Genomic DNA, 26,292 nt, shown 5'->3' with positions numbered 1-26,292 from the left:
TGTTAGAGTAGTGCAGAAGTTGTCATATGCTGAGGCAGTGAAGAAAGTAGAGGAAGATGGGTTAAGGGGGAGGAGTGGTGAGAGTAGTAGAGATATACCAGTACAGAGGGATAGGCCAAAAAGTGATATAAGTTTCAGTAAGATTGGATTTTTAGCATTTATAGCAATGGTTATCAACTGTACTGCAGAGATGGAACGGAAGTCGCAGAAAATGTAGGTTGTGGTGGCAGGTGCAGAGAGGTATTTGGGTGTGTGAGACTTGACATCAGAAGAGTTACAGGGTGTGTGTGTGGTGATATTCCATCCTTTCAGGTTGATGTCATGAGGTAGGAATAAATACATTGAATTAGTGGAGTAGGGTGGTGTTAATTTTATTTTATAACATTTTTTAATTAGTGAGTGTAGTGTTAGATGGTAGGGTATTTATTTAGTACATTTTTATTTTTCAAGCAAAGTGTAAGGGAGTTGTACTCGACACATTTAGAGTGTGAAGGGAGTTGTACTCCAGTCTAGTAGGTGGCTGTAATGCAACAAATTGGATGCCAACCACCGTTAAACCTCATAGAAGAAGAATTTTCACAGCGCGAGAGTGTTGTAACTAAAATGGCGGCGCGGTGGGGAGCAGGCGATGAAATTTTAGCTGCCTGCAACATGGAATTTTTCTCAACAAATACTCTAGACGAGGTAAAGGTGATACTGTTGTATATTTGGTATCATGCGTGTATTTGTGCTGTATGGGGATGTCTCGTGTGCTGGGAATGATGCGCTGGAAAAGTGACACGTGGATACAGCCACTGTCCAGAACAAACATGGCATGGTTGATTATTAGCAGCCGGATGGAGAATACCGATTACATCTAATCCCTTGATAAGTAGATCGATTATTTGTGTTTTCTTTTACTGCTGTAGTGACTAGGTAGCATCCAAAACAGTATGTGAAGTTGCCTGCTGGCTAACTAATCTATTGCTAGCCTGGATGTGTAACGTTAGTTAGCTAACGGTTAGATAGACAACGTGCTTTTTGGCTTTAAATGTGTTGAACTCAAGTCTTTTGGATTTCATTGTTTACTAACTGCCTCGGTCAAACTAAAGTGGATGATTTTATATAGTCTAGTTATCCAATGGCCGTTCTTTAATGTACAAATATAGCCAACGTAAAACCACTTGGACGAGTGGTTTTAGCTAGCTACTGTAACGTTAGCTATAAGTTGGGAGATGTCCAGTTTGTTCGTCCGAGATGAGGCCATTGACAGCTAGTTGAAAGTCTGTAAAACATCGTGAAAGTCAATGTCTGGCAATGACATAATTTAACCAAATGTGCTGATTTTAATGAACCTCTAATATCTATCTATATGCGTCATGTTGATAGATGTTTCTTTAGCCTGTGCCTCTTCAAATTCAGTCTCGAGTCGGAGTCATTTACACGTGGTTCTAAATGCATGCCGTCGTAAAACGCTAAATTAGACTGCGTTCTCGTTATTAGAAGTATTGTTAATAACTAATAACAATATGTAATGTACAACAATGCCAATACCGGTTACGTTATTTTACAGTTGGCTGCAGGTAACTCGAGCTTGATGTGTTAAAATTAGTGAAATCCCTGGCTGAGTTGAAAACATGCAGGATTTTTTTTTTTTTTTTTTTTTATAAATACATATGTTGGCACCACCTTGAGTGATTGGCAACACATTTCTAATTACCTGAAGTTGTATATGATTATAATAGTTTTAAATAAAAAATTCCTCTGCCATGCTTATTTATGAGAAACACGTGGTGGGGAATGCGTCACATGTTGACGGATTCAAACAGCTATACATTTACTCATTCAACTCAGAAACCAGCATACCAGTCATTGTGTACATTTCAGACTACAAAAATATATTTGCGGTATTATTAGCACACGTGTGTTTACAATACTGCCTGTCTAGATTCCACGAGGTACCTTGCGATAGCGGAGCCCGGTTTGTTGCAGTGCAAAACGTGATAATTAGGAAGGAGATCTCTTGGGGCAACGTGCGTGGTAGCAATATGTCCTTCTGGGCAGGGTCCAGTTCAATGGTGCACATAATGAGATGTGGGTTACATAGATGATCGATGCTTGATACTGTGTTTGGACCATGAGTTTGTTGGTGATGTGGACACTAACATTGACGGGACTGAAGTGGAGCGGGTCGAGAGTTGCAAGTTCCTTGGTGTCCAAAGGGCTATACTAAGCCTACTGTTAATTAATGATACTTATTCTGCCACTGTAATTTGTTATCCGACCTGCTAACACTGACCGTAAAGCTGTCGCATTATATTTGTCACTATGTTTCCCCTAGCATTTTTGCTGGTTAGATGGCAGGCTAGTAAGATACATTAATATTGATCTAATTCGATTGTCTTAGAAATGTCGCGTAACTACTTCCAGCCTTTGCTTATCCTTGAACGATCTATGTATTTAGAAAAGTTGATTGTTGTTGGCTTGCTTATATGTCATTTCAACAAGTTTGTTGTCACTAGTCAGAATGCGCATCGGCTGGTCATCTCACCCCGCTTGTTAGATATTAAGCACTTGGATAGCTTGCTAGGCTATCAAACGTCCTTGCCATTTGATTTATCGCAGTAGCAGACTAACAGGAGGCAACAGCAATCTAACTGATCAGACTGGAACATGAGAGGAAAAGTGATCGGGTGGAATTATGAAGAGACGGGTGGATGGAGTAATACAGCTTTGCTCCATCCAAATCAGAGCAGCAGGATCAACGTAGAGCGAGCGCACTTATCTTTACAGACAGGCAAGCTATCCATTTAATTTATTTAGATCACGTGGCACCTCGCGCTTGATTGAAAGATGTGTGCGGACACCTGATAATTTTTTCCCCCCCGGATCAAGGATAATTACGATTTAACGTCAACGTACTTTCTGTATCAGGAATATTGGCCATACCGGTTACGAAACTCGTGTTGTCCGACAACTCGGCGCGCGCACACCGATGTGGAATTCACCTTGCCTCTTCAGAAGGTTGCAGGAAATACGAAACACTGATGCATTCTGTTCATGTCTTATGATAAACTTGGGCTAATTAATTGTCAATACATTAAGTTGATTCCCTACGAATTTCGCATATGGTTGTTTGGATTCCGTGTTAACGTCCATGTTCTCCGCATCACAGGTTTTATAGCCGCCCCCTCGCACACCATCTGGATTTCGCTGTCATTATTTTGTATACCTTTACTTCACATTCTGTGGGTAGTTGGTAATTTGCGTCCGAATACTCCCCTTAGGCTCATATTTGTTGAGGGGTGGAGTTTGTTTGTCCTGGCCTGCACCCACCGATTCAGCTTAATTTTGGTCAGTTTTACTGCGGAACCTCTAACTGGTCGACAAACAGTCAAATTTTTGTCATATGGTAAAAAAAAAAAACGTGACCAACAGAAAATACTATGCAAGTATTTTTTCATTAAGAGCTTAATGAAAACAGGCTTGCTATTGTTGCATATTGTTGTACAGTCAAAAGGCTATAGCCTATTATTGAACATGCAACTGCTCTAATGAAGCAGCTTTTTCCAAAATGCTTTTAGCAGGTACCCACTTCTAAACCACGCATCAAATGCCAGTGGTACATGCATGTGACCGATATGAAGATCTCCTTTAGAAATTTAGAGGGGGGAGTCTTGATAGAAACAACAAGGATGGGTTGCTAATATGACAAGGATTGTGCCTTTGGGCTTCTGGAAAATGAAAGTTTATGAAAACCAATGCAACAGGAGAGAAATGCTGGTTATTCCTCGAGTCAATTTCCGCTGCCCCACAGAATTTTAATTACTATAATAAAAAAAATCCTCATTAAAAAACGTTTTATTTTTTATTATACATTGGTTGGGTCTGTCCGTCAATATTGGCCTTCTGCATCTGCAGTGAAAGGTGGGAGAGCAACAGCGGTGTTTCAGACCATGAGACATCCCGAAAATCGGTCTTCTCAATAAAACATCTAGTGTCCGAACTGTTTGTCCAACAAACTATTATGAAGGTGAGATTCACAAACATGTACAGTAACAGTCAAAAGTTTGGACGCTTACTCATTCCAGGTTTTTTTAATATTTCAATTCTTACTATATTCAACATTGTAGAATAATAGTGAAGACCTCAACACTATGAAATAACACATGGAATCATGTAGTAACCCAAAAAGGGTTAAACAAATCAATATATTTTAGATTCTTCAAAGTAGCCACCCTTTGCCTTGACAGCTTTGCACACTCTTAATTCTCTCAACCAGCTTCACCTGGAATGCTTTTCCAACTGTCTTGAAAGAGTTCCCAAATATGCTGGGCACTTGTTGGCTGCTTTTCCTTCACTGCGTTTCTATGGTCTAATGGCAGTAACAGTAAGGCCCCTATTTTAAACTGTTGAGGACAGAGGGCGCTGTTTTCACTTTGGGGGAAAATCGTGCCCAATTTAAACGGCCTCGTACTCAATTTTTGCTCGTACAATATGCATATTATTATTACTATTGGATAGAAAACACTCTAGTTTCTAAAACCGTTTGAATTATATCTGTGAGTAAAACAGAACTCATTTTGCAGCAAACTTCCTGACAGGAAGTGGAAAATCTGAAATCGATGCTCTGTTCTACGGCCTGCCTATTAATGTCCTTGATATTTATTAGAATACATGCACTTCATACGTCTTCCACTAGATGTCAACAGGCAGTGAGAGAAGAAATGGAGTGTGTAACTTGATCTGGGGTCGAATAATAGCTCTCGGCATGACGTGTCACCAGTTTCCTGTTTTCTGGAGAGCGCGTGAAGGGACCTGGATTTGCCTTCTGATAAGCTGTCGTTATGGACGACTAATATCTCCGGCTTTGATTTTATTTGATACGTGACAATATCATCGTAAAGTATGTTTTTTCAATATAGTTTTATTAGATTATTGAAATTTATTCGGGACGTTAGGCGTGTTGCGTTGTGTGCCTTTGTTCAGGAAGGAGAGCTTCGCGCTACTTTGCTAGCTTTCCGTGCTAATTGACTGGAGAAGAGGACATTCTAAATCCAAACAACGATTGTTCCCGACAAAGGACCCCTTGTACAACATTCTGATGAAAGATCATCAAAAGTAGGACCCATTTTATGATGCTATTTCATATATCTGTCGAACATGTGAAATAGTCGTTTGCGCCCAGATTTTGGGTACTCTCTCGCTATACCTAAACTGGATGTCGTAATGAAGTTATTTTTAGAATTCTAACACGGCGATTGCAATAACTTCTTATGGCTGCAAGGGGCAGTATTGAGTAGCCAGTTAAATGGTGCCCATTTCAAACGGCCTCGTACTCAATTCTTGCTCGTACAATATGCATATTATTATTACTATTGGATAGAAAACACTCTAGTTTCTAAAACCGTTTGAATTATTTCTCTGAGTGAAACAGAACTCATTCTGCAGCACATTTCCTGACAGGAAGTGGAATGTCAGAAATCGATGCTCTGTTCAACTTCCTGCCTATACATGGGCATGATACGTAAGAGTCTACGTACACTTCATACACCTTCCCCTGGTTGTCAAGAGGCGGTGAGAGAAGAAATTTAGTGTTTATCTTGGTCTGAGGTGGAATTAAAGCTCTTTGTATGAAGTGACCGTCCATTTCCTGTTTCTGGAGCGCGCGAAAGGGGACATGGATTTGCCTTCTGTTTAGCTGTCGTTATGGACGACTAACATCTCCGGTTTAGATTTTATTTGATACATGTGACCATATCATCGTAAAGTATGTTTTTTCAATATAGTTTAATCAGATTATTGAAATTTTTTCGGGAGTTTTGCCGTGTTCCGTTCTCTGACTTTGTTGACGTTGGAGAGAACCGTGCCACTTGCCAAGTGCCCATGCTAAATGATGAGGGAAATTTGCCGTTCCAGATCCAAACAACGACTGTTCTGGACAAAGGACACCTTGTCCAACATTCTGACGGAAGATCACCAAAAGTAAGAAACATTTTATGATGCTATTTCTAATATCTGTCGTGCATGTGAACTGGTCGTAGGCGCCCAAGTGTTTCTGGTTATTGTGGCTACGCTAATATAACGCTACATTTTGTTTTCGCTGTAAAACATTTAATAAATCGGAAATATTGTCTGGAATCACAAGATGCCTGTCTTTCAATTGCTGTACACTATGTATTTTTCAGAAATGTTTTATGATGAGTAATTAGGTATTTGACGTTGGTGTCTGTAAATATTATGGCTGCTTTCGGTGCAATTTCTGATTGTAGCTGAAATGTAAACTGATTTATACCTGAAATATGCAAATTTTTCGAACAAAACATATGCTATACAATAAATATGTTATCAGACTGTCATCTGATGAAGTTGTTTCTTGGTTAGTGGCTATTTATATCTTTATTTGGTCGAATTTGTGATAGCTACTGATGGAGTAAAAAACTGATGGAGTAAGAAAAGTGGTGTCTTTTGCTAACGTGGTTAGCTAATAGATTTACATATTGTGTCTTCCCTGTAAAACATTTTAAAAATCGGACATGTTGGCTTGATTCACAAGATGTGTACCTTTCATATGCTGTATTGGACTTGTTAATGTATGAAAGTTAAATATTAAAAAAAATATATCTTTTGAATTTCGCGCCCTGCACTTGAGCTGGATGTTGTCATAAGTGTACCGGTGTCGGGCTGCAGCCCAAACAGGTTAAGAACTAGTGTATCTATCATTTCCTATACAACATGTATTTTTTAGTGACGTTTATGAATAGTTATTTGGTCAGAATAGTTGAGTGCCATAAAAATATCCGCACATTCTGGGAAAAAGATGCTACGTTAGCACAATGTATAACCACTGATTTCAGCTCTAAATATGCACATTTTCGAACAAAACATAAGTGTATGTATAACCTGATGTTATAGGACTGTCATCTGATGAAGCTTATCAAGGTTAGTCAAAAAATTATATCTTTTGCTGGTTTATTCGCTATCGCTAACGTGCCTATTGCTATCGCTAACGTGCCTTGATGAATGAATGCGGTAGTGTGGTAGGCTATTGTAGTAAGCTAATATAATGCTATATTGTGTTTTCGCTGTAAAACACTTAAAAAAACGGAAATATTGGCTGGATTCACAAGATGTTTGTCTTTAATTTGCTATACACCATCGATTTTTCAGAAATGTTTTATGATGAGTATTTAGGTATTTGACGTTGGTGTCTGTAATTACTCTGGCTGCTTCGGTCCTATTTGTGACGGTAGCTGTGATGGTAGCTGCAATGTAAAACTGATTTATACCTGAAATATGCACATTTTTCGAACAAAACATAGATTTATTGAATAACATGTTATAAGACTGTCATCTGATGAAGTTGTTTCTTGGTTGGTTTGGTTGGTTCTTGGTTAGTTAGGTTGGCTTTGTGCATGCTACCTGTGCTGTGAAAAATGTCTGTCCTTTTTTGTATTTGGTGGTGAGCTAACATAAATATATGTGGTGTTTTCGCTGTAAAACATTTTAAAAATCGGACATGTTGGCTGGATTCACAAGATGTTTATCTTTCATATGCTGTATTGGACTTGTTAATGTGTGAAAGTTAAATATTTCAAAAAAATATATTTTCAATTTCGCGCCCTGCGCTTGAAGTGGCTGTTGTCATATTGTGCCCGGCTTCGGGCTTGCAGCCAGAAGAAGTTAAAAACAACCTGAGGATTGATTATAAAAAAAAATTGACATGTTTCTACGACCATTACGGATACTTTTTGGAATTTTCGTCAAACGGAACGAGGCTTTGGTTTTCTGAACATAACGCGCAACCCAAATAGAGTTTTTTTGTTATGAAAGTAATATTTATTGAACAAAAAGAACATTTGTGTAACTGGGAGTCTCGTGAGTGCAAACATCCGAAGATTATCAAAGCTAAGCGATTAAATTGATTGCTTTTCTGACTTTCGTGACCATGCTAATTTGGGGCTAGCTGTTCTAGCATTGATTGATACACTCACAAAAGCTTGGATTACTTTCGCTGTAAAGCATATTTTCAAAATCTGACACGGTAGGTGGATTAACAACAAGCTAAGCTGTGTTTTGGTATATTTCACTTGTGATTGCATGATTATAAATATTTTTTGTAATATTTTGCGCCCTGCAATTCAGCGGTTGTTTAGGAAAATGATCCCGTAAAAGGGATCCGTAGCGCAGAGAAGTTAACCTTTAAAATTGGTTAGCTGCCGAAAATACATTTTACCGGTCATTCTTATCAGTCTATAGGTCAATTTGCATAATTTTGTGGAATTGAAATTGACGCATGCATTTTTGTTGGTTGTCACGCATCTTATTTATCACACGCGCACAGCATACAGAGCATAGTTTGCGGAACAAAATGGCCCATCACCTGTCAGACAGCGTGAGAGCAGCTCCTCAAAAAGCTAGTACTGGAGTGTAATGATAAAATAATTATTTGATGAAACATTAACCTGTCTGGCACCGGGGAACTCTTCCCACATTCCACTGAATAGGCAGAGCGCGAAATTCAAAAAATATTTTTGAGAAATATTTAACTTTCACACATTAACAAGTCCAATACAGCAAATGAAAGGTACACATCTTGTGAATCCAGTCAACATGTCCGATTTTTAAAATGTTTTACAGCGAAAACACCACATATATTTATGTTAGCTCACCACCAAATACAAAAAAGGACAGACATTTTTCACAGCACAGGTCAAAGCCGGAGATATTAGTCGCCCATAACGACAGCTTATCAGAAGGCAAATCCGGGTCCCTTCACGCGCTCTCCAGAAAACAGGAAACTGGTGACACGTCATGCCGAGAGCTATTATTCGACCCCAGTTCAAGTTACACACTCCATTTCTTCTCTCACTGCCTGTCGACATCTAGTGGAAGACGTATGAAGTGCATGTATTCTAATAAATATCAAGGACATTAATAGGCAGGCCGTAGAACAGAGCATCGATTTCAGATTTTCCACTTCCTGTCAGGAAGTTTGCTGCAAAATGAGTTCTGTTTTACTCACAGATATAATTCAAACGGTTTTAGAAACTAGAGTGTTTTCTATCCAATAGTAATAATAATATGCATATTGTACGAGCAAGAATTGAGTACGAGGCCGTTTAATTTGGGAACGAAATTATTACAAAGTGCAAACAGCACCCCCTATTGAGAAAAGGTTAAAGTAATACAGCGCAAAATAAATACCACCCAGCCTATCAAATAGCAAGATGAAGCTATAAATAACTACTGGATATATTTATTAAACAGTACTTCAAATATGACTTAGACACGACTTGCCTAGGTGCTTGGGGATTTTTTGATCATTCGACTGTCTCCGGGCTTACTGACCCAATCCCCCCCCTCCCCATCAGGTGGTGAATCTCCATGGGGGCCTGTCCAGTGAAAGCGTGGCCAGACTGGAGCTGGATACAGGAGAGGCTCTGGAGGCCCTCCACTGCTGTCTGGACCCCTCCATACTGTCCATCTTTGAGGACACACCCTCAGGAGAGGTAAGGCCCCAAGGACAAAGGTCAAACCATACCCTGTTTCCTATATAGTACAGTTCTTTACTTCAGACCAGAGACACATTTAGGTAGTAATTTTACTTTTTGGTAACTACAAAAGTTACTTTGCGGAATTGTGTGAAATGTAACACCCCCCAAAAAACATTATTTTTCTCAGAATAAATTTGGACTTGATGAGGTGAACCAGGCTACGCTGCTCACAGCTTTGACGGAGATCCTGGATAACGTGGACAATGAGAACCTTTCCCACTTTGACACACTGCCAGACTCGGACCTACTGTCTGGCCAGAAATATCGGGAACACTCTCCGGTGAGTCCTAATAGACACCATACACATACGAACTGTGACCTTATCCCTGTTTGACATATTGCCCGACTCTGAACTATTATCAGGTCAGGGAACACACCCCTGTGAGTTCCCAGCTGGTCCTGGCCAACGTGCAAGCACATCTTGCACACGGCTTGGGGAGTATACTGGGGTATATGGAACTAGCCCCAGGGTGGTTTTTCAATACTGTTTCTATACATTGTAATAATTGTAGCTACTTAAGTAAATTCCAGCAGTCAACTTGTGCAATATGTTAGAAGATAAAGCAGACTCCGATCTTCATTTCACCTGTCACATAATGAAGCTTACCATCGTTCCCTGTAACAGCTGAGATACTACACGTGTTTTACACGCTTCAGCACAAGGCGGTCCCGTTCTGTGAGCTTGTGTGGCCTACCACTTCGCTGCTGAACCATTGTTGCTCTTAGTTGTTTCCACGTCACAATAACATTTACATTTGACCAGGGCAGAAATTTGACAAAATTAGTTGTTGGAAAGGTGGCATCCTATGATGGTACGGTGTTCAAAGTCACTAAGCTCTACAGTACGGCCATTCTACTGCCAATGTTTGTCTATGGAGATTGCATGGCTGTGTGCACCTGTTGGCAACGGGTGTGGCTGAAATAGGCGAATCCACTAATTTGAAGGGGTGTCCACATAGTTTTGTGCATATGTAGTGTATTTCTTATGCTTTTATCTTATTTTCCTGCGTGGAAAAATAAGTTTAACTTGCTAGTTATCTAAGTAAGTGGCTGAATTAATAAGGTGACTGAGCATCATATTGTGTTGGCTTTCTGCCATGTTTGAGAAGTTAACAAATCCAATGGGCTTTATCTGTACAGCTGCCACTGCTGTCTTTTTGATTTCTTTGTTTTTTTTCCCTCCTGGCATCTTTGTTGCAGATCTCGTTTTCAAAACAACATAATTAGCTCACTGAGGACTAGCATTTCTTTAGGCTTTATAATTTGGATATGCCATGTAGTAGTGCATATGTCTTAGTCACTTGGTTGAATGGACACTAAGTATAATCTAGTGGAGGCTAAGATAGACCCATCTTTAAGAAGCAAGGCTGTCTAACCGAATAGGCAACTGGAATTAATGACAACTTTTTGTGCTTAAACTGTGTTGTTGATTCACTGTTGATGTTGAGTTTGTCCTATGTGTGATTGTATTGTTTGTTTCTTCTCATATCGTAGCTGAGGAGACTGCTGTGCTTGTCCCGCTCGCCTCCAGAGAGAGAGACACTCTGCAACACACGACAGTTCTCCACAGGAAAGGTAGTTCATCTGCTTTCATTACATCCCAGTTGTAAATGCATTAGACTGTATCACTTTAGTTATTTTGGTATTTTCATATTGACACGTACATATGAAATCTTCAAGTCTTCATTCAAATAATTATTGCTTTAAAGTGCAGACACAACAAATAGTGTAGCCGGTGAGAAAGTCTGCATATACAGGTGGTCCAGACAGTTTAAACCTCCAAGCTGAATGGAGAAAGCCCCAGACGTTGACCAGATGTTTCCCCTCTCTATCTAGAGTCTCCCCAGGACACAGAAGTCTGTCCAGAGGAGTGACGGAGAGGAGGAAGAGGATGGAGAGCAAGAGCTCCTGAACTGGGATGGCCTGAATCTGCCTCTCCCGCTGGCTCTGGAGCAGCACATGGGGGAAGAGGGCGAGGATGGAGAGAGCATGTCAGTGAGTCTAGGAGAGCTGGTCAGACACATGCACCCCTACTGCATGGCCGTGTGCATGGAGAATGGGGAAGGGGAAGAACAGATGCTGGCAGAGAAAAGGATACTGCTGGAGGTGGTGGACCAGGGAGTGCATCGAGAATCTATATTTGCCCTCCCAGATATGGGCCTCTCCCTCTGTCATCCCTCTTTCTCCTTGCCTGGAGTAGAAGACTCATCCGAAGCGGAGCAGAGGGTTCCAGATGAAGTTTTGGAGGCCGCCATTTTGGAGACACAAGAGTCTGCGAATGATGATGTCGTAATTGGGGATGACCCAGCAGAGGTGGCTGGCCCTTCTGACCCCGCGGTGACCCTGAGGTCAGAGGCAAGGGGTGAGAAGGTCATCAACAGGAGACCAAAGGAGGAGACTGCAGAGAGATGTCCGTCTCGAAGGAAAAGGAAACGGAAAAACAAAATGGAGAATTCACCTCCCGAAGTCACACCTGAACCTGACCAGGCAGAGAGGAGGGTCCTGAGGAGAGCAGCCCAGGAATCCTCGCCCTGCGAGCCTGTCAAGGAGATAGCCAAACCGAAGAAAAAGGACAAGAACAAGTCGTTAACTTCCGCCATTTCTAGGGCCGCCCCCGAGGCGCCAAAACACAAGACGAGAGCGACACATACCGCCGAAAAACATGTGGAAGTCACCACCCTAGTACTTCCCAAACAACCCAGCATTAAGGTCATGCCCGCCTCTGACCTGTTGCCAATGACTATGACCCCCGAGAAGGTCTCCCAACCAACCACAGCCTGCGGGAAGTCTCAAGGCCCCACAGCTTCTATAGCTAACCCAACTGCCCACCAGTTGATGGAAGCCCCCCAGGCAATGACAATCAACCTTCCCAGTGCCAACCCTGTATCAGTGGCCCCTCAGCCAACGATGCAGCCCAACATTGCCCCTCTAGTGGCCCACCAGGCGATCCCCCCTCAGGCTATTGAACCCAAACCCAAGCCCCTGTCCCTCCAGCAGTACCGGTTGCTGCGCCAGCAGAAGAAACTTGCCCCCCTAGAGAGACTGGAGGACCAGAGCGTCAAGTGGCCCATCCTCCTTGAGGCCCCTACAGAGCTGCCCCCCATCCCCTGCCTCCCCACCCCCTCCTCCAGAGGCCCCCACCCCTCCCCGGGGAAAAATGAGGTGGAGGAAGTGAAAGCAGCCTGGCAGCCCATGGGACCAGGAGCACCTCCTACACCTGAAGCCCTGCTGGTGCCTCCTGCTTACATGCAGGCCTCCAAGTCATATTCCTCTAGCAAAGTTGCTATTGAAAATGCGGCCCTTACCACCCCTCCCCAGCAAGCGGCTATTCCTACTCCACAGTCATCTAAAGCTAGCCAACTCCAGCCCCTAATCTCCGCTATGCCTGCATCCAGTACTGTGAAGGTGATACCATCCCAAACCCCCTCTACCAAGGCCCAGACCCTTTCTGTGAAGTGTTGTATACCCCGGGCCCCCCAGCCTGCACTCTCAAACCCCCTGCTCCAGTCTCAGCTACCCTCCTTGAAGCCTGTGGCCCTTATCAAATCTCAGAGCTCCAGTGGAGCCTCTTCTAAAACCACTACAGATACCCACAGGTCCACCTTAATTGCTCCTATACCCCAAAAACCCACCCCCGTCGCTACTATTGTACCCAAGAGAACTTTAAACCCCAACACTGCTGCTGTTTGTGTACAGAAACCTACCCCTGCTGCTGCTCTGAAGGTGTCTACTAATCTCCAGAAGGGAGTAGTTGCTATGCCCCAGCCTAGGGTGCCTGAGCTACCTACCATCACGCCTGTGTCTACCCTAGCCAAGCCCTCCAACGCCCAGGCCTTCAAACCTCCAGTCTTCAAACCTCCAGTGAGGTGTTCTCCAGCCCAGGAGGCCCCCAAAGCCAGGAGTCCTACTCAGGAGCTGATGGAGGCCTTCACCAGTGAAATCGGTGAGGGGATATACTGAACTTACTACTGAGTCTCTGGTTGCTTGGATGTTAGATTTGCCACTTCCGTAGAGCAATTACAAACATGTAAAGTGTTTTCTCCTGGCTTTAGTTGTTGTGGTTTATTGGTATAGTAGTGAGTGGTTGTTCTCTCTCACAGGTATTGAAGCTGCAGACCTCACCAGCCTGCTGGAGCAGTTTGAAGAGACACAAGGTGAGTGATATGGACTCTGAGGTATTGACACGAGTTCTCTCTGGCTGTAGGGGACAGTTTTTAAAAAATGACTGCCAAATTTCTTAAGTAGTTCCCATTTCTTTCACATTTCCAAGTTTCTTTGGCATTGCCGATATTTCACATATGACAAAGTACCGAAAAATAGCATTTCTGTTAGAAAACAGCCAGGAATTCTGCTTCAAATGGTTGACTGTTTCCCACTGAAGTAAAATCCATGTAACCCTTCTATGGCATACTTGTGGCTTAATGGTCTTAGCGTTGGCTAACATCTGTGTGACTTGGTATTGGCTAAAAGCTCAGTGTGTCAGCTAGTTCAGTAGTACTGTACTAAATCTGTCCCCAGGATCACTTTCACTGGATTGTGTGATGAAAAGGTGGGGTGAAGAGTTGCAGAGCAGGGCTACCTCTGGCCTTAATTGACTGATGAGATGGTTGGAGGAATTTAGTGCCAAGACTTTTAAGGTCCTTATGAAGTCAATGGCTGACCCAAGCATTTGGCTTTGCAGTTCGATCTGGAACGTGCTCATTGTCTTACGTGTTTTGGTGCAGGTTAGCTTGCGAAGCAGCGCTGGACGTGTTGTCTTTTATATTCATGAGTTATCTAAAGAGGGGCTTTCATACTTTGGGTTTGAGAACCACATTTTCCTTCGGTTTAGTGAGGATTTCTGGTTAAATCTAGTCATGTAGAAACATCCAATTATCAACTGTTCACATGTAAGGAGCATTCTCAGTAGGTTATCAGTATGTCATTCCTGGAGGCCTTTCTGTGTTTTAGCCTAGTTTTTCATTCCAACACACTAAGGCAATTGAGTTCATTGTTGGTTACTTCATATACTGTTTTATGTGAGTGTATATTCTGCACGTGAACATGGTGGTGACATTATCTAATCTAGCTATGTGCCCACTCTGGCATTTTAGAAAGCATTGGTTTTCAGGTCCAAACATTGAAGTGAAAGTTGGAAACATGGGATATAGTTGTTTCAGGAGATGGATTTTGAGAACACTCTATGCTTTTTAGTAACCTGTTCCCATGTAGTTATCCCCAAGGAGAAAATTGGGGTAACATTTTCTTCCATTACTACTTTAATGTGAGAGTGAAATCAAATTGTATTCGTCAACAGGGTGTAGACTAACAGTGAAATGCTTATTTACAGGCCCTTCACAACAATGCAGAGAATGAAAATAAAGAAATAATAAAGTTATAACGCGTAATAATAATAAATACACAATGAGTAACAATAACTTGGCTATATACACGGTGTACCAGTACCGAGTCGATGTTCAGGGCTACAAGGTAATTTTGGTAGATACAGTTAAAACCTTTCTGGACTACCCATCCCGGATCCGGGATCATTCTCATCAGAAAAGCTGACTAGCATAGCCTAGCCTAGCGCCACAGGGATATCATATAATTTCATGAAATCACAAGTCCAATACAGAAAATGAAAGATAAACATCTTGTGAATCCAGCCATCATTTCCAATTTTTTAAATGTTTTACAGCGAAAACACAATATATATTTATGTTAGCTCACCACAATAGCCAAACACACAACGCCATGTTTTCACCGCAAACATAGCTTTCACAAAACCCACAAATAGAGATCAAATTAATCACTAACCTTTGAACAACTTCATCAGATGACAGTCTTATAACATCATGTTATACAATACATTTATGTTTTGTTCGAAAATGTGCATATTTATAGCTACAAATCCTGGTTTTACATTGTGAATACGGCGCCATAATGCACCAAATTGTCCGGAGAAATTTTGGACAGTCACGTAATCTAACCAAAAAACTCATCATAAACTTTACTAAAAAATACATGTTGTACGGCAAATGAAATATACACTGGTTCTTAATGCAACCGCTGTGTTAGATTTAAAAATAATAACTTTAGTACAAATTACAGCATGCAATATTCTGAGACAGCGCCCAGCCATTCTCCGCCATGTTGGAGCCAACATATTCCACAAAAATACGAAATAACATCATAAATATTCTCTTACCTTTGATGATCTTCCATCCGAATGTAGTGCAAGGAGTCCTAGTTCCACAATAAATCGTTGTTTTGTTTTTAGAATGTCCATTTCTTCTGTCGAATTAGCAACTTTGGCTAGCATTGTGGCGCGCACATGTCCATCAACTCTTTGCGCATGGAACGAAAAATTCCAAAAGTCACAATAAACGTCGAATAAACTGGTCAAACTCGGTTGAAAATCCATCTTTATGACTTTCTCATATGTATCCAATAAAGTCCAAGACGGAGCATTTCGTCGTGTATACCTAACGCATTTCAGAAGACAATGTCGTGTTCCCTGGTGCGCAGCTGAATACTGCCAATAGGGCGGACCTGTCACTCCAAAAGCTCTCATTCGGTCTCACATCAAGCTAGACACCCCATTCAACATTCTACTGCCTGTTGACATCTGGTGGAAGGCATATGAAGTGCATACAGATCCATAAATATAAGGCAATTGAATAGGCAAGGCCTTACACAGAGCCCCATTTTCAGAATTTTCACTTCCTATTTGGAAGTTTGCTGCCAAATGAGTAATGTTTTACTCACAGATATAATTCAAACAGTTTTAGAAACTTCAGTGTTTTCTATCCAATAGTAATAATAATATGCATATCGTATGATCTAGAACAGAGTACGAGGCCGTTTAATTTGGGCACGATTTTTCCCCAAAGTGAAAACAGCGCCCCCTATTTCCAAGAGTTAAAGTCGGAAGTTTACATACACCTTAGCCAAATACATTTAAACTCAGTTTTTCACAATTCCTGACTTTTAATCCTAGTAAAAATTCCCTGTCTTAGGTCAGTTAGGATCACCACTTTATTTTAAGAATGTGGAATGTCAGAATAATAGTAGAGAATTATTTATCAGCTTTTATTTCTTTCATCACATTCCCAGTGGGTCAGAAGTTTACATACACTCAATTAATTTTTCAAATCAAATTTTATTTGTCACGTGCGCTTAATACAGCAGTTGTAGACCTTACAGTGAAATGCTTACTTACAGGCTCTAACCAATAGTGCAAAAAAGGTATTAGGTGAACAATAGGTAGGTAAAGAAATATAATGACAGTAAAAAGACAGGCTATAAAAGTAGCGAGGCTACATACAGACACCGGTTAGTCAGGCTGATTGAGGTAGTATGTACATTTAGATATGGTTAAAGTGACTATGCATATATGATGAACAGAGAGTAGCAGTAGCGTAAAAGAGGGGGTGTTGGGTGGGACACAATGCAGACAGCCCGGTTAGCCAATGTGCGGGAGCACTGGTTGGTCGGCCCAATTGAGGTAGTATGTACATGAATGTATAGTTAAAGTGACTATGCATATATGCATAGTCACTTTAACAGAGAGTAGCAGCAGCGTAAAAAGAGGGGTTGGGGTGCACACAATGCAAATAGTCCGGGAAGCCATTTGATGACCTGTTCAGGAGTCTTATGGCTTGGGGGTAAAAACTGTTGAGAAGCCTTTTTGTCCTAGACTTGGCACTCCGGTACCGCTTGCCATGCGGTAGTAGAGAGAACAGTCTATGGCTGGGGTCTTTGACAATTTTTAGGGCCTTCCTCTGACACCGCCTGGTGTAGAGGTCCTGGATGGCAGGGAGCTCAGCCCCAGTGATCATCTGGGCAATACGCACTACCCTCTGTAGCGCCTTGTGATCAGATCCCAAGCAGTTGCCATACCAAGTGGTGATGCAGTCAGTCAAGATGCTCTCAATTGTGCAGCTGTAGGACATTTTGAGGATCTGAGGGCCCATGCCAAGTCTTTTTAGCCTGGGGACGAGGCATTGGGGACGAGGCATTGTCATTGCCATGATTGATCCTTCGTGATGTCGACACTGAGGAACTTGAAGCTCTTGACCTGCTCCACTACAGACCTGTGAATGTTGGCGTGCTCGGCCCCTCATTTCTTGTAGTCCACGATCAGCTCCTTTTATCTTTCTTACGTTAAGGGGGAGGTTGTTGTCTTGGCACCACAGTGCCAGGTCTCTGGCCAACTCTCTATAGGCTGTCTCATCCTTGTCGGTGATCAGGCCTTCCAACGACGTGTCTTCAGCACACTTAGTCGTGCGCTGCCATGCAGTCGTTGGTGAACTGGAAGTAAAGGAGAGGACTAAGCATGCACCCCTGAGGGGCCCCTGTGTTGAGGGTCAGCGTGGCAGATCTGTTGTTGCCTACCCTCACCAACTGATGGTGGCCCGTCAGGAAGTCCAGGATCCAGTTGCAGGGGGAGGTGTCCCAGGGTTCTTAGCTTAGTGATGAGCTTGGAGGACACTATGGTGTTGAACGCTGAGCTGTAGTCAATGAACAGCATTCTCACTTAGGTGTTTCTCTTGTCCAGGTGGTAGTGCAATAAAGATTGCGTCATCTGTGGATCTTTTGGGGCAGTATACGAATTGGAGTGGGTCCAGGGTGTCTGGGATGATGGTGTTGATGCGAGTCATGACCAGACTTTTGCAGCATTTTATGGCTACAGGTAGTCATTTAGACAGGTTACCTTGGTGTTCTTTAGCATCAGGACTACGGTGGTCTGCTTGGAACAGGGAGAGTTTAAAAATGTCAGTGAAGACAATTGCAAACTGGTCAGCACATGCTCAGAGTACACGTCATGGTAATCCATCTGGCCCTGTGAATGTTAACCTGTTTGTCTTACTCGCATAGGCTACGGCGAGCGTGATCACACAGTTGTCTGGAACAGCTGGTGCTCTCATGTATGTTTGTCCTGTATTGAGGCTTTGCCTGTTTGATGGCTTGTCGTGGCGGGGTTTCTTATAAGCTTCCTGATTAGTGTCTTGCTCCTTGAAAGCGGCAGCTCTAGCCTTTAGCTTAGTCCGGATGTTGCCTGTTTTCCATTGCTTCTGGTACGTACGTTCACTCTGGGGTCGACGCACTTATTAATGAAACCGGTGACAGATGTGCTAAACACCTCAATGCCATCGGATGAATCCGGAACATATTCCAGTCTGTGCTAGCGAAGCAATCCTCTAGCTTAGTCAGGGCAGCAGCTATGTGGTCATGTCAGCTGAGCTGCTGGAATTCTGCCCTGTCCACAAATCCATTTAACTCTCGCAACTGCTTCCTTTCTCTGGCTGGAAGTACAGGCCCCAGCTAGAACAAGGAGCCAGACGTGTTTGTCGGCCCCTCCACTGGCGTGTGTGTAATGACACCACGTTTGACTAGTCCAGGCCTAGCATACTGGCTGAAACCTCCATGTAGATGTCCCAAAATCTAAATTATATCATGGAAACAAGTCCTTATGATGTTTTGTTGGTGGAGAATGGTAACTGTGCTACCCTACCCCCTTCCTCCAGCCCTTGCTTTTACTCATGCTTTCTCTTCCGCCTCTCTCTCCAGCTAAAGAGGAGCAGTGTGTTCCGGAGGTCTCTGGTAGAGCAGCAGCTGTAGGAAACTCTAGGTGAGTTACCCTACAGCCCCATGCTGCTCTGGGTCGGTGTGTATGTATGTGTACGTGCATGTGTGTATGGAGAGCCTTCGCCAAGACCTACCGCAAACCGAAGTCCTTGACTTCTGACCCCACAATGGGCCAAGCGCTCAACCATTTTCTATTTGTTTCTGTTCAGCAGTTCGAAAATGTTCTACTGTCTTCGTCTGTGTGGTTTCTGGACCAAGCCATAGGCTCCTCTTAGAAGTGTACATGTTCAATAAAGCAGTGTGTTGAAGGTTTGTTTCTATCGTAGTGTGGCGCAGCCATGTGATAGGACCCCTGTGGAGAGAGTCCAAGCGCATGACCTGACCAGCACTGCAGGTACGAACTACTGTACACACACTGTTCACCCTGTTAGCTGCTAATGGTAATTTTATAGTGCAAATGCTAATCACACACCAATCACCCTGTACATTGCTAATGCTAATAATACACTGCTAACATACTAAAAACAAGGAAGAAGTTTACACCACTAACCTAAATCGCACTGTCACTCAATGGAGTAATGAAAAGTTACCTGTTTCTCTTGGTAAAATGCTTGATAGCCATTAATGTCTTTCAAAATCTACCTTCAAATGGCTGCCAGAGGTATTCTGCTTCATTTGGAACAGTAGCTGACTACTCTGTTCCCATCTCTTTCCAGATCTGACTCCTCCAGCTACCCCTCCTCACCAGATGTGGAAGCCCCTGGTCCCAATTGCCCTCCTTGGTAAGAGCCAAGCCACTGAGGCCCCCAAACCATCACCCTCCAAGGCCATCCAGATCGACACGCAGCCCCTGCCCTCCAACAAGCTTCGGAGCAAGCCCTCCAGCCCCCCTATAACTCCCACCCCCAATCCAGTGTCTCTCACCCTGGCCTTTTCAGACCACGACTACTCCCTCCTTCAGAAGGAACCCATGGCTATTGCAAGAGAGCCAGGCAAGCGCTGGAATGTCAAACAGCAAGCAGCCATCACCATCGAGCCACTTGGCAGCAACACTACCTGGGTACCCCAGAGGATCCCTGCCCCCTCCCTCCAAACCCTCACAACTGCCCTGGGTACGAAGAACCATCAGGCCCCCCTAGTTCCCCAGCCCCTGGATGTAAAGACTGACAGGACTAGCTCTGTGCTGGAGACCCCTGATGCCTCTCCCACCAGGCTGATGGACCAGGCTGGTCCCCTGGAGAGGAGTCCCAAGAAAGGGAGGTCTTACCGAAGTTACAATAATACCTTCTCCCACAGGCCTAGCCCAAGCCCCAGGGAAGGAAAGCGAGGAAGGAAGAGGAAAAGGAGTATCCACCGTTCCTCCAGCCCTGACTTTACTGACTCGGAGTCGGACTCCTCTTCTCAGTCTAGATCTCGCTCTCTACCCAGGAAGAGGTGAGATGCTCATCTCCTCTTTTATTTCTGTCTTTATAACTATTTGTTCCCTGGCAAGGCGGTGTCCTCCAATGGCACGGAGTCTTATATCTGTCAGGGGAAAAGAGAATGTCCATATTCATCCCAGTCATCTCTATTCAGTGAGGAAAAAAGCTGGTTCATGGGCACAGATTAGAGGTCGACTGATCATGAATTTTCAACGCCGATACCGATTTTAATCGGGCAATTTTTTATATATATATATATTTGTATTAATGACAATTACAACAATACTGAATGAACCCTTTATTTTAACTTAATATAATACATAAATAAAATCTGTTTAGTCTCAAATAAATAAGGAAACATGTTCAATTTGGTTTAAATAATGCAAAAAGAACGTGTTGGAGAAGAAAGTGCAATATGTGCCATGTAAAAAAAGCTAACGTTTAAGTTCCTTGCTCAGAACATGAGAACATATGAAAGCTCGTGGTTCAATATTCCCAGTTAAGAAGTTTTTGGTGTAGTTATTATAGGAATTATGACGCGTAGACGATTTCTCTCTATACCATTTGTATTTTATATACCTTTGACTATTGGATGTTCTTATAGGCACTTTAGTATTGCCAGCCAAATCTCGGGAGTTGATAGGCTTGAAGTCATAAACAGCGCTGTGCTTCAAGCATTGCTAAGAGCTGCTCGAATTAATGAATGCTTACGAGCCTACTGCTGCCTACCACCGCTCAGTCAGACTGCTCTATCAAATATCAAATCATAGACTTAATTATAATAAACACACAGAAATACGAGCCTTTGGTCATTAATATGGTCAAATCCGGAAAATATAATTTAGAAAACAAAATGATTATTCTTTCAGTGAAATACGGAACCGTTCCGTATTTTGCCGAACGGGTGGCAACCCTAAGTCTAAATATTGCTGTTACATTGCACAACCTTCAATGTTATGTAAAATTCTGGCAAATTAATATGGTCTTTGTTAGGAAGAAACACAGTTCGCAATGAGCCAGGCGGCCCAAACTGTTGCATATACCCTGACTCTGCTTGCACTGAACGCAAGAGAAATTACATAATTTCCCTAGTTAATATTGCCTGCTAACATGACTTTCTTAACTAAATATGCAGGTTTAAACATTTTTTACTTCTGTGTATTGATGTTTATGGTTAGGTACATATGTGCAGCGAACGTGCTTTTTTCACAAATGTGCTTCTGTTAAATCATCACCAGTTTGGCAAAGTTGAAGTAGGCTGTGATTTGATGATAAATTAACAGGCACCGCGTTGATTATATGCAACGCAGGACAAGCTAGTTAACCTAGTAATATCATCAACCATGTGCAGTTAACTAGTGATTATGTGAAGATTGAATGTTTTTTATAAGATAAGTTTAATGTTAGCTAGCAACTTACCATGGCTCATTGCAGCCACAGGGTCCTTTTGACGCTGCACTCACGTAACAGGTGGTCAGCCTGCCACGCAGTTTCCTCAAGGATTGCAATGTAATCGGACATAATCGGTGTCCAAAAAGGCCGATTACCGATTGTTATGAAAACTTTAAATTGGCCCTAATTAATAGGCCATGCCGACTAATCGGTCGACCTCTAGCACAGATGTATCTGTTTTGAACAAATACAGTACCAGTCAGAAGGATTTTTCTTTATTTTTACTATTTTCTACATTGTAGAATAATAGTGAAGACATCAAAACTATGAAATAACACATATGGAATCATGTAGTAACCAAAAAAGTGTTTAAAAAATCTAAATATATATTTGAGATTCTTCAAAGTAGCCACCCTTTGCCTTGATGACAGCTTTGCACACTCTTGGCATTCTCTCAACCAGCTTAATGAGGTAGTCACCTGGAATGCATTTCAATTAACAGGTGTGCCTTGTTAAAAGTTAATTTATGGAATTTATTTTCTCCTTAATGCGTTTGAGCCAATCGGTTGTGTTGTATAAAGGGAGGGATGGTATACAGAAGATAGCCCTATTTGGTAAAAGACCAAGTCCATATTATGGCAAGAACAGCTCAAATAAGAAAGAGAAATGACAGTCCATCATTATTTGAAGACATGAAGGTCAGTCAATCCGGGAAATATCAAGAACTTTTACATTTTCTTCAAGTGCAGTCGCAAAAACCATCAAGCGTTATGATGGAACTGGCTCTCATGAGGACCGCCACAGGAAAGGAAGACCCAAAGTTAACTCTGCTGCAGAGGACAAGTCCATTAGTTACCAGCCTTAAATAGCAGCCCAGATAAATGCTTAACAGAGTTCAAGTAACAGACACATCTCAACATCAACAGAGGAGACTGTGAGCTAGGCATTCATGGTCAAATTGCTGTGAAGAAACTACTACTAAAGGACACCAATAAGAAGAGGAGACTTGCTTGGGCCAAGAAACACGATCAATGGACATTAGACCGGTGGAAATCGGTCCTTTTGGTCTGAGTCCAAATTTGAGATTTTTGGTTACAACCACCGTGTCTTTGTTTTGATTCGTTTAACACTTTTTTTGGTTACTACATAATTCCATATGTGTTTCATAGAACAAACTATCTCCCCCTCCATCTGCTACCAATGTAGCAATCAAAAAGGTGATGTCATTGGCTTAAACCAATATGACTAATGGCGATATCCAGTCCATCCTAATCTGACATTACTGACAGATTCCCTTCCCGTTCATCTCTCCTCCAGGTACAGGCCTCGTCACTCTGATAGCAGCTTCAGTGCCTCATCTTGCTCCTCCTCTCGTTCCTCCTCTCGTTCCCTGGCCTGCTTTCCAAGGCGGCGGCGATATTCCTACTCCTCTTCCCGATCAGGATCATGGAGTAGGTCCCGTTCCCGCTCTCCCCACAGACGGGCGTGGAGTAGATGCAGCAGACAACGCAGGTAATTAAAGCACTTTCCTCATAAACAACCATGAGTTACATTTTCTTCCTATGGTATTGGTCAGTTCAAATTAACCAAAAATGCATACATGCAGTGCAGTCAGATCAGTGTATGCTTTCCTGAATACTTGGGATAGGATAACATAATTTACAGTGCATTCGTAAAGTATTCAGAACACTTGACTTTTTCCACATTTTGTTACATTACAGCCTTATTCTAAAATTCATGAAATTGTTTTTCCCCATACCCCATAATGACAAAGCAAAAACAGTTTTCAGAAATATTAGCAAAATTATAAAAAATGAAATATAAAATGTACGTAAGTATTAAGACCCTTTACTCAGTGTTTTGTTGAAGCACCTTTGGCAGCGATTATAGCCTTGAGTCTTCTTTGGTATGAAGTTACAAGCTTGGCACACCTGTATTTGGGGAGTTTCTCCCATTCTTCTCTGCAGATCCTCAAGGTCTGTCAGGTTGGATGGGGAGCGTCGCTGCACAGCTATTTTCAGGTCTCTCCAGAGATGTTTGATCGGGTTCAAGTCCGGACTCTGGCTGGTCCACTCAGGGACATTCAGAGACTTGTCCCGAAGCCACTACTGCATTGTCTTGGCTGTGTGTTTAGGGTCATTGTCCTTTTGGAAGGTGAACCTTCGTCCCAGTCTGAAGTCCTGAGTGCTCTGGAGCATGTTTTCATCAAGGATCTCTCTGTACTTTGCTCCGTTCATGTTTCCCTTGATCCTAACTAGTCCCTGCTACTGAAAAACATCCCCACAGCATGGTGCTGCCACCATACCTCACCTTAGGGATGGTATTGGCCAGGTGATGAGTGGTGCCTGGTTTCCTCCAGACCTGATGCTTGGCATTCTGGCCAACGGTTTGTTATGGGGTATTGTGTGTAGATTTTTATTTGATCCATTTTAGAATAAGACTAACGTAACAACATTTGGAAAAAGTGAAGGGGTCTGAATACTTTACGAATGCACTGTACTTAGCTTCATGGATACAGATTTTTAGTTATATAACATTGACCACGTCTCCTATTCCGTTTCTTTCCACAGCCCGTCTTTCAGACCAGGCTACCGGCCTGAATCTAGAGAAAACAGTGAGGTGGGGAAGAGACTGAAAGATAAAGCCGTTGTGAGTACATTTCTATTAAAGTGAAGTTAGCCAGTGATGATAAGTCGGAACGGGACAGTCTGTCACTGGGTCAAGGTCGCGTTCTGTGTTTCTGGGTTCAGTTCCCCAGAGCAGCGTCTTCTTTTCAGTTGAAGACATAGGCATTTGTCTGAGAAGGGCCCCGTCTGATACCGTGTGTATGCTGCAGAAAAATAATTGTTAGCTGACTAATGCCGTTCTCTCTCCCCTCAGGAGGAGCGTCGGGTTGTTTACGTAGGGCGAATCCGAGAGACAATGACTCATAAAGAGCTGAAGGAACGCTTCTCTCTGTACGGAGAGATTGAGGAGTGCACTTTACATTTCAGAGGCCATGGGTAAGTACTCTTTAACACGGGTCATGTTTTGTTTCAATAACGAGTAATGCCTGGAACCTGGCTCATGTTCTGTCGGCACGATATGAAAAACATTTTGAAACTAAAAACTAGTTCTATTGAATAGGTCTGAATCCTACCTAGGGCTGTTACGGTGACCATTTTACCTCCACACCGGCAGTCACGAGTCATGATTGCAGTCAAATTCCACGTGACCGTTGAGTCACGGTAACGAGGATTCTCCAAAACTGCGCTCTGATGTCTATTAGTAGCCTACCAAACTTGCTAACGGCAATTCGCTAATGGCCTGGTACTCAATGCTCTATTGTCCCTCTAATCACGCTGACATCAATGTAAATGCAATCGAAAATCAAACATTTCATGAGAGCTCTGGCATTGAGATTGAGTGGAATAGGATCACTTGTTGTGTAGCGAGAGCCAGCTCCTCATAGCTGGTTGATGCATGCAATTAAGTAAGTGGTCCTATAAGCCCATGTTGTGCAACATTTCTATAGGCTATGCAATTGTGTAAGAACAGTTTTGATGGCCTCCATCAGCTTTCTATAGACTAGGCCTATTTTATTTCTCAACTTTCCTAATGTTGATAATATTAAGCACAACCGGAGTAGCCTACCTAGCTGGAATGAAAATTAACCACGGGAAAACGTCCTCCATTCCCTATTCAAGTGCATACGGATGTCTTTGCTATGCCCCTGTTCCGACAGGTGCATAATGTCCCATTTTCTAAATCAAATGTAATTTCACACATAATATTTAGTATATGTAAAGACTAGATTAAATTGAATAGTCTGGAGAGCCCATAGCCTACAGAGCCTAGTGAAATGTGTTCTTATAAGGCTAGTCATTGCGCAATTGCATGTGAAGTGTTTTGACTGCTCACTATATAAGAGGGTCCAAGCTTTCTCGTCCTGCTATATTTATTGATAAATACCTTAAATTAAGCACATTCATCCACTTTACAACTGGTGAAGCCTACCTGGCATATTAAAAACATAACCGCACATATTCGCTATTTGAATGCAGGCTACAGATTACTTTTTTTTGTGGCCCATTCTAAATAAGAAATAATTGCACCAGTGGTGGTCAGTGCCGTTTTAAGAGGACGATTTGTTTCTCATGAGTATGGCCTTATTTCTATTAACAACCTATTGGATGACTGTTATTCAAATTCCATTCACCCAGTTCAATGTAACAGCGATAGGTTTAGGCTACTCAAATTTTCCCTATACCCATCAGGTTGCTACAACAAATTTGAGGTGACAGACGATGTCATTCAATACCGCCTTGCACACTCTTGCCTGCATCTAGCTAATATTTATTTTATTTTTATTTATTTCACCTTTATTTAACCAG

The 26,292-nt window shown here is 42.4% G+C and overlaps 1 protein-coding gene across 1 annotated transcript in view; it reads left to right on the top strand.

The window, feature by feature from the left end:
• The first annotated feature begins 587 nt into the window (after window positions 1-587).
• LOC120046446 (peroxisome proliferator-activated receptor gamma coactivator-related protein 1-like) overlaps window positions 588-26,292 on the top strand; it is a 38,134-nt gene continuing 12,429 nt past the window's right edge. The window contains exons 1-12 of the mRNA XM_038991688.1: window positions 588-684; window positions 9,354-9,491; window positions 9,664-9,816; window positions 11,031-11,111; window positions 11,373-13,479; window positions 13,637-13,690; window positions 19,089-19,149; window positions 19,433-19,500; window positions 19,823-20,540; window positions 23,237-23,431; window positions 24,490-24,568; window positions 24,800-24,921. Coding sequence (XP_038847616.1) covers window positions 604-684; window positions 9,354-9,491; window positions 9,664-9,816; window positions 11,031-11,111; window positions 11,373-13,479; window positions 13,637-13,690; window positions 19,089-19,149; window positions 19,433-19,500; window positions 19,823-20,540; window positions 23,237-23,431; window positions 24,490-24,568; window positions 24,800-24,921 — 3,857 coding nt within the window. The 5' untranslated portion in view covers window positions 588-603. The remainder of the gene's footprint in view (window positions 685-9,353; window positions 9,492-9,663; window positions 9,817-11,030; window positions 11,112-11,372; window positions 13,480-13,636; window positions 13,691-19,088; window positions 19,150-19,432; window positions 19,501-19,822; window positions 20,541-23,236; window positions 23,432-24,489; window positions 24,569-24,799; window positions 24,922-26,292) is intronic.

The sequence above is a fragment of the Salvelinus namaycush genome, chromosome 4 (assembly GCF_016432855.1).
Source record: "Salvelinus namaycush isolate Seneca chromosome 4, SaNama_1.0, whole genome shotgun sequence".
NCBI lineage: Eukaryota > Metazoa > Chordata > Actinopteri > Salmoniformes > Salmonidae > Salvelinus > Salvelinus namaycush.
The sequence above is the reverse complement of the archived record's forward strand: the minus strand, read 5'-3'. Positions and strand labels throughout refer to the sequence as shown.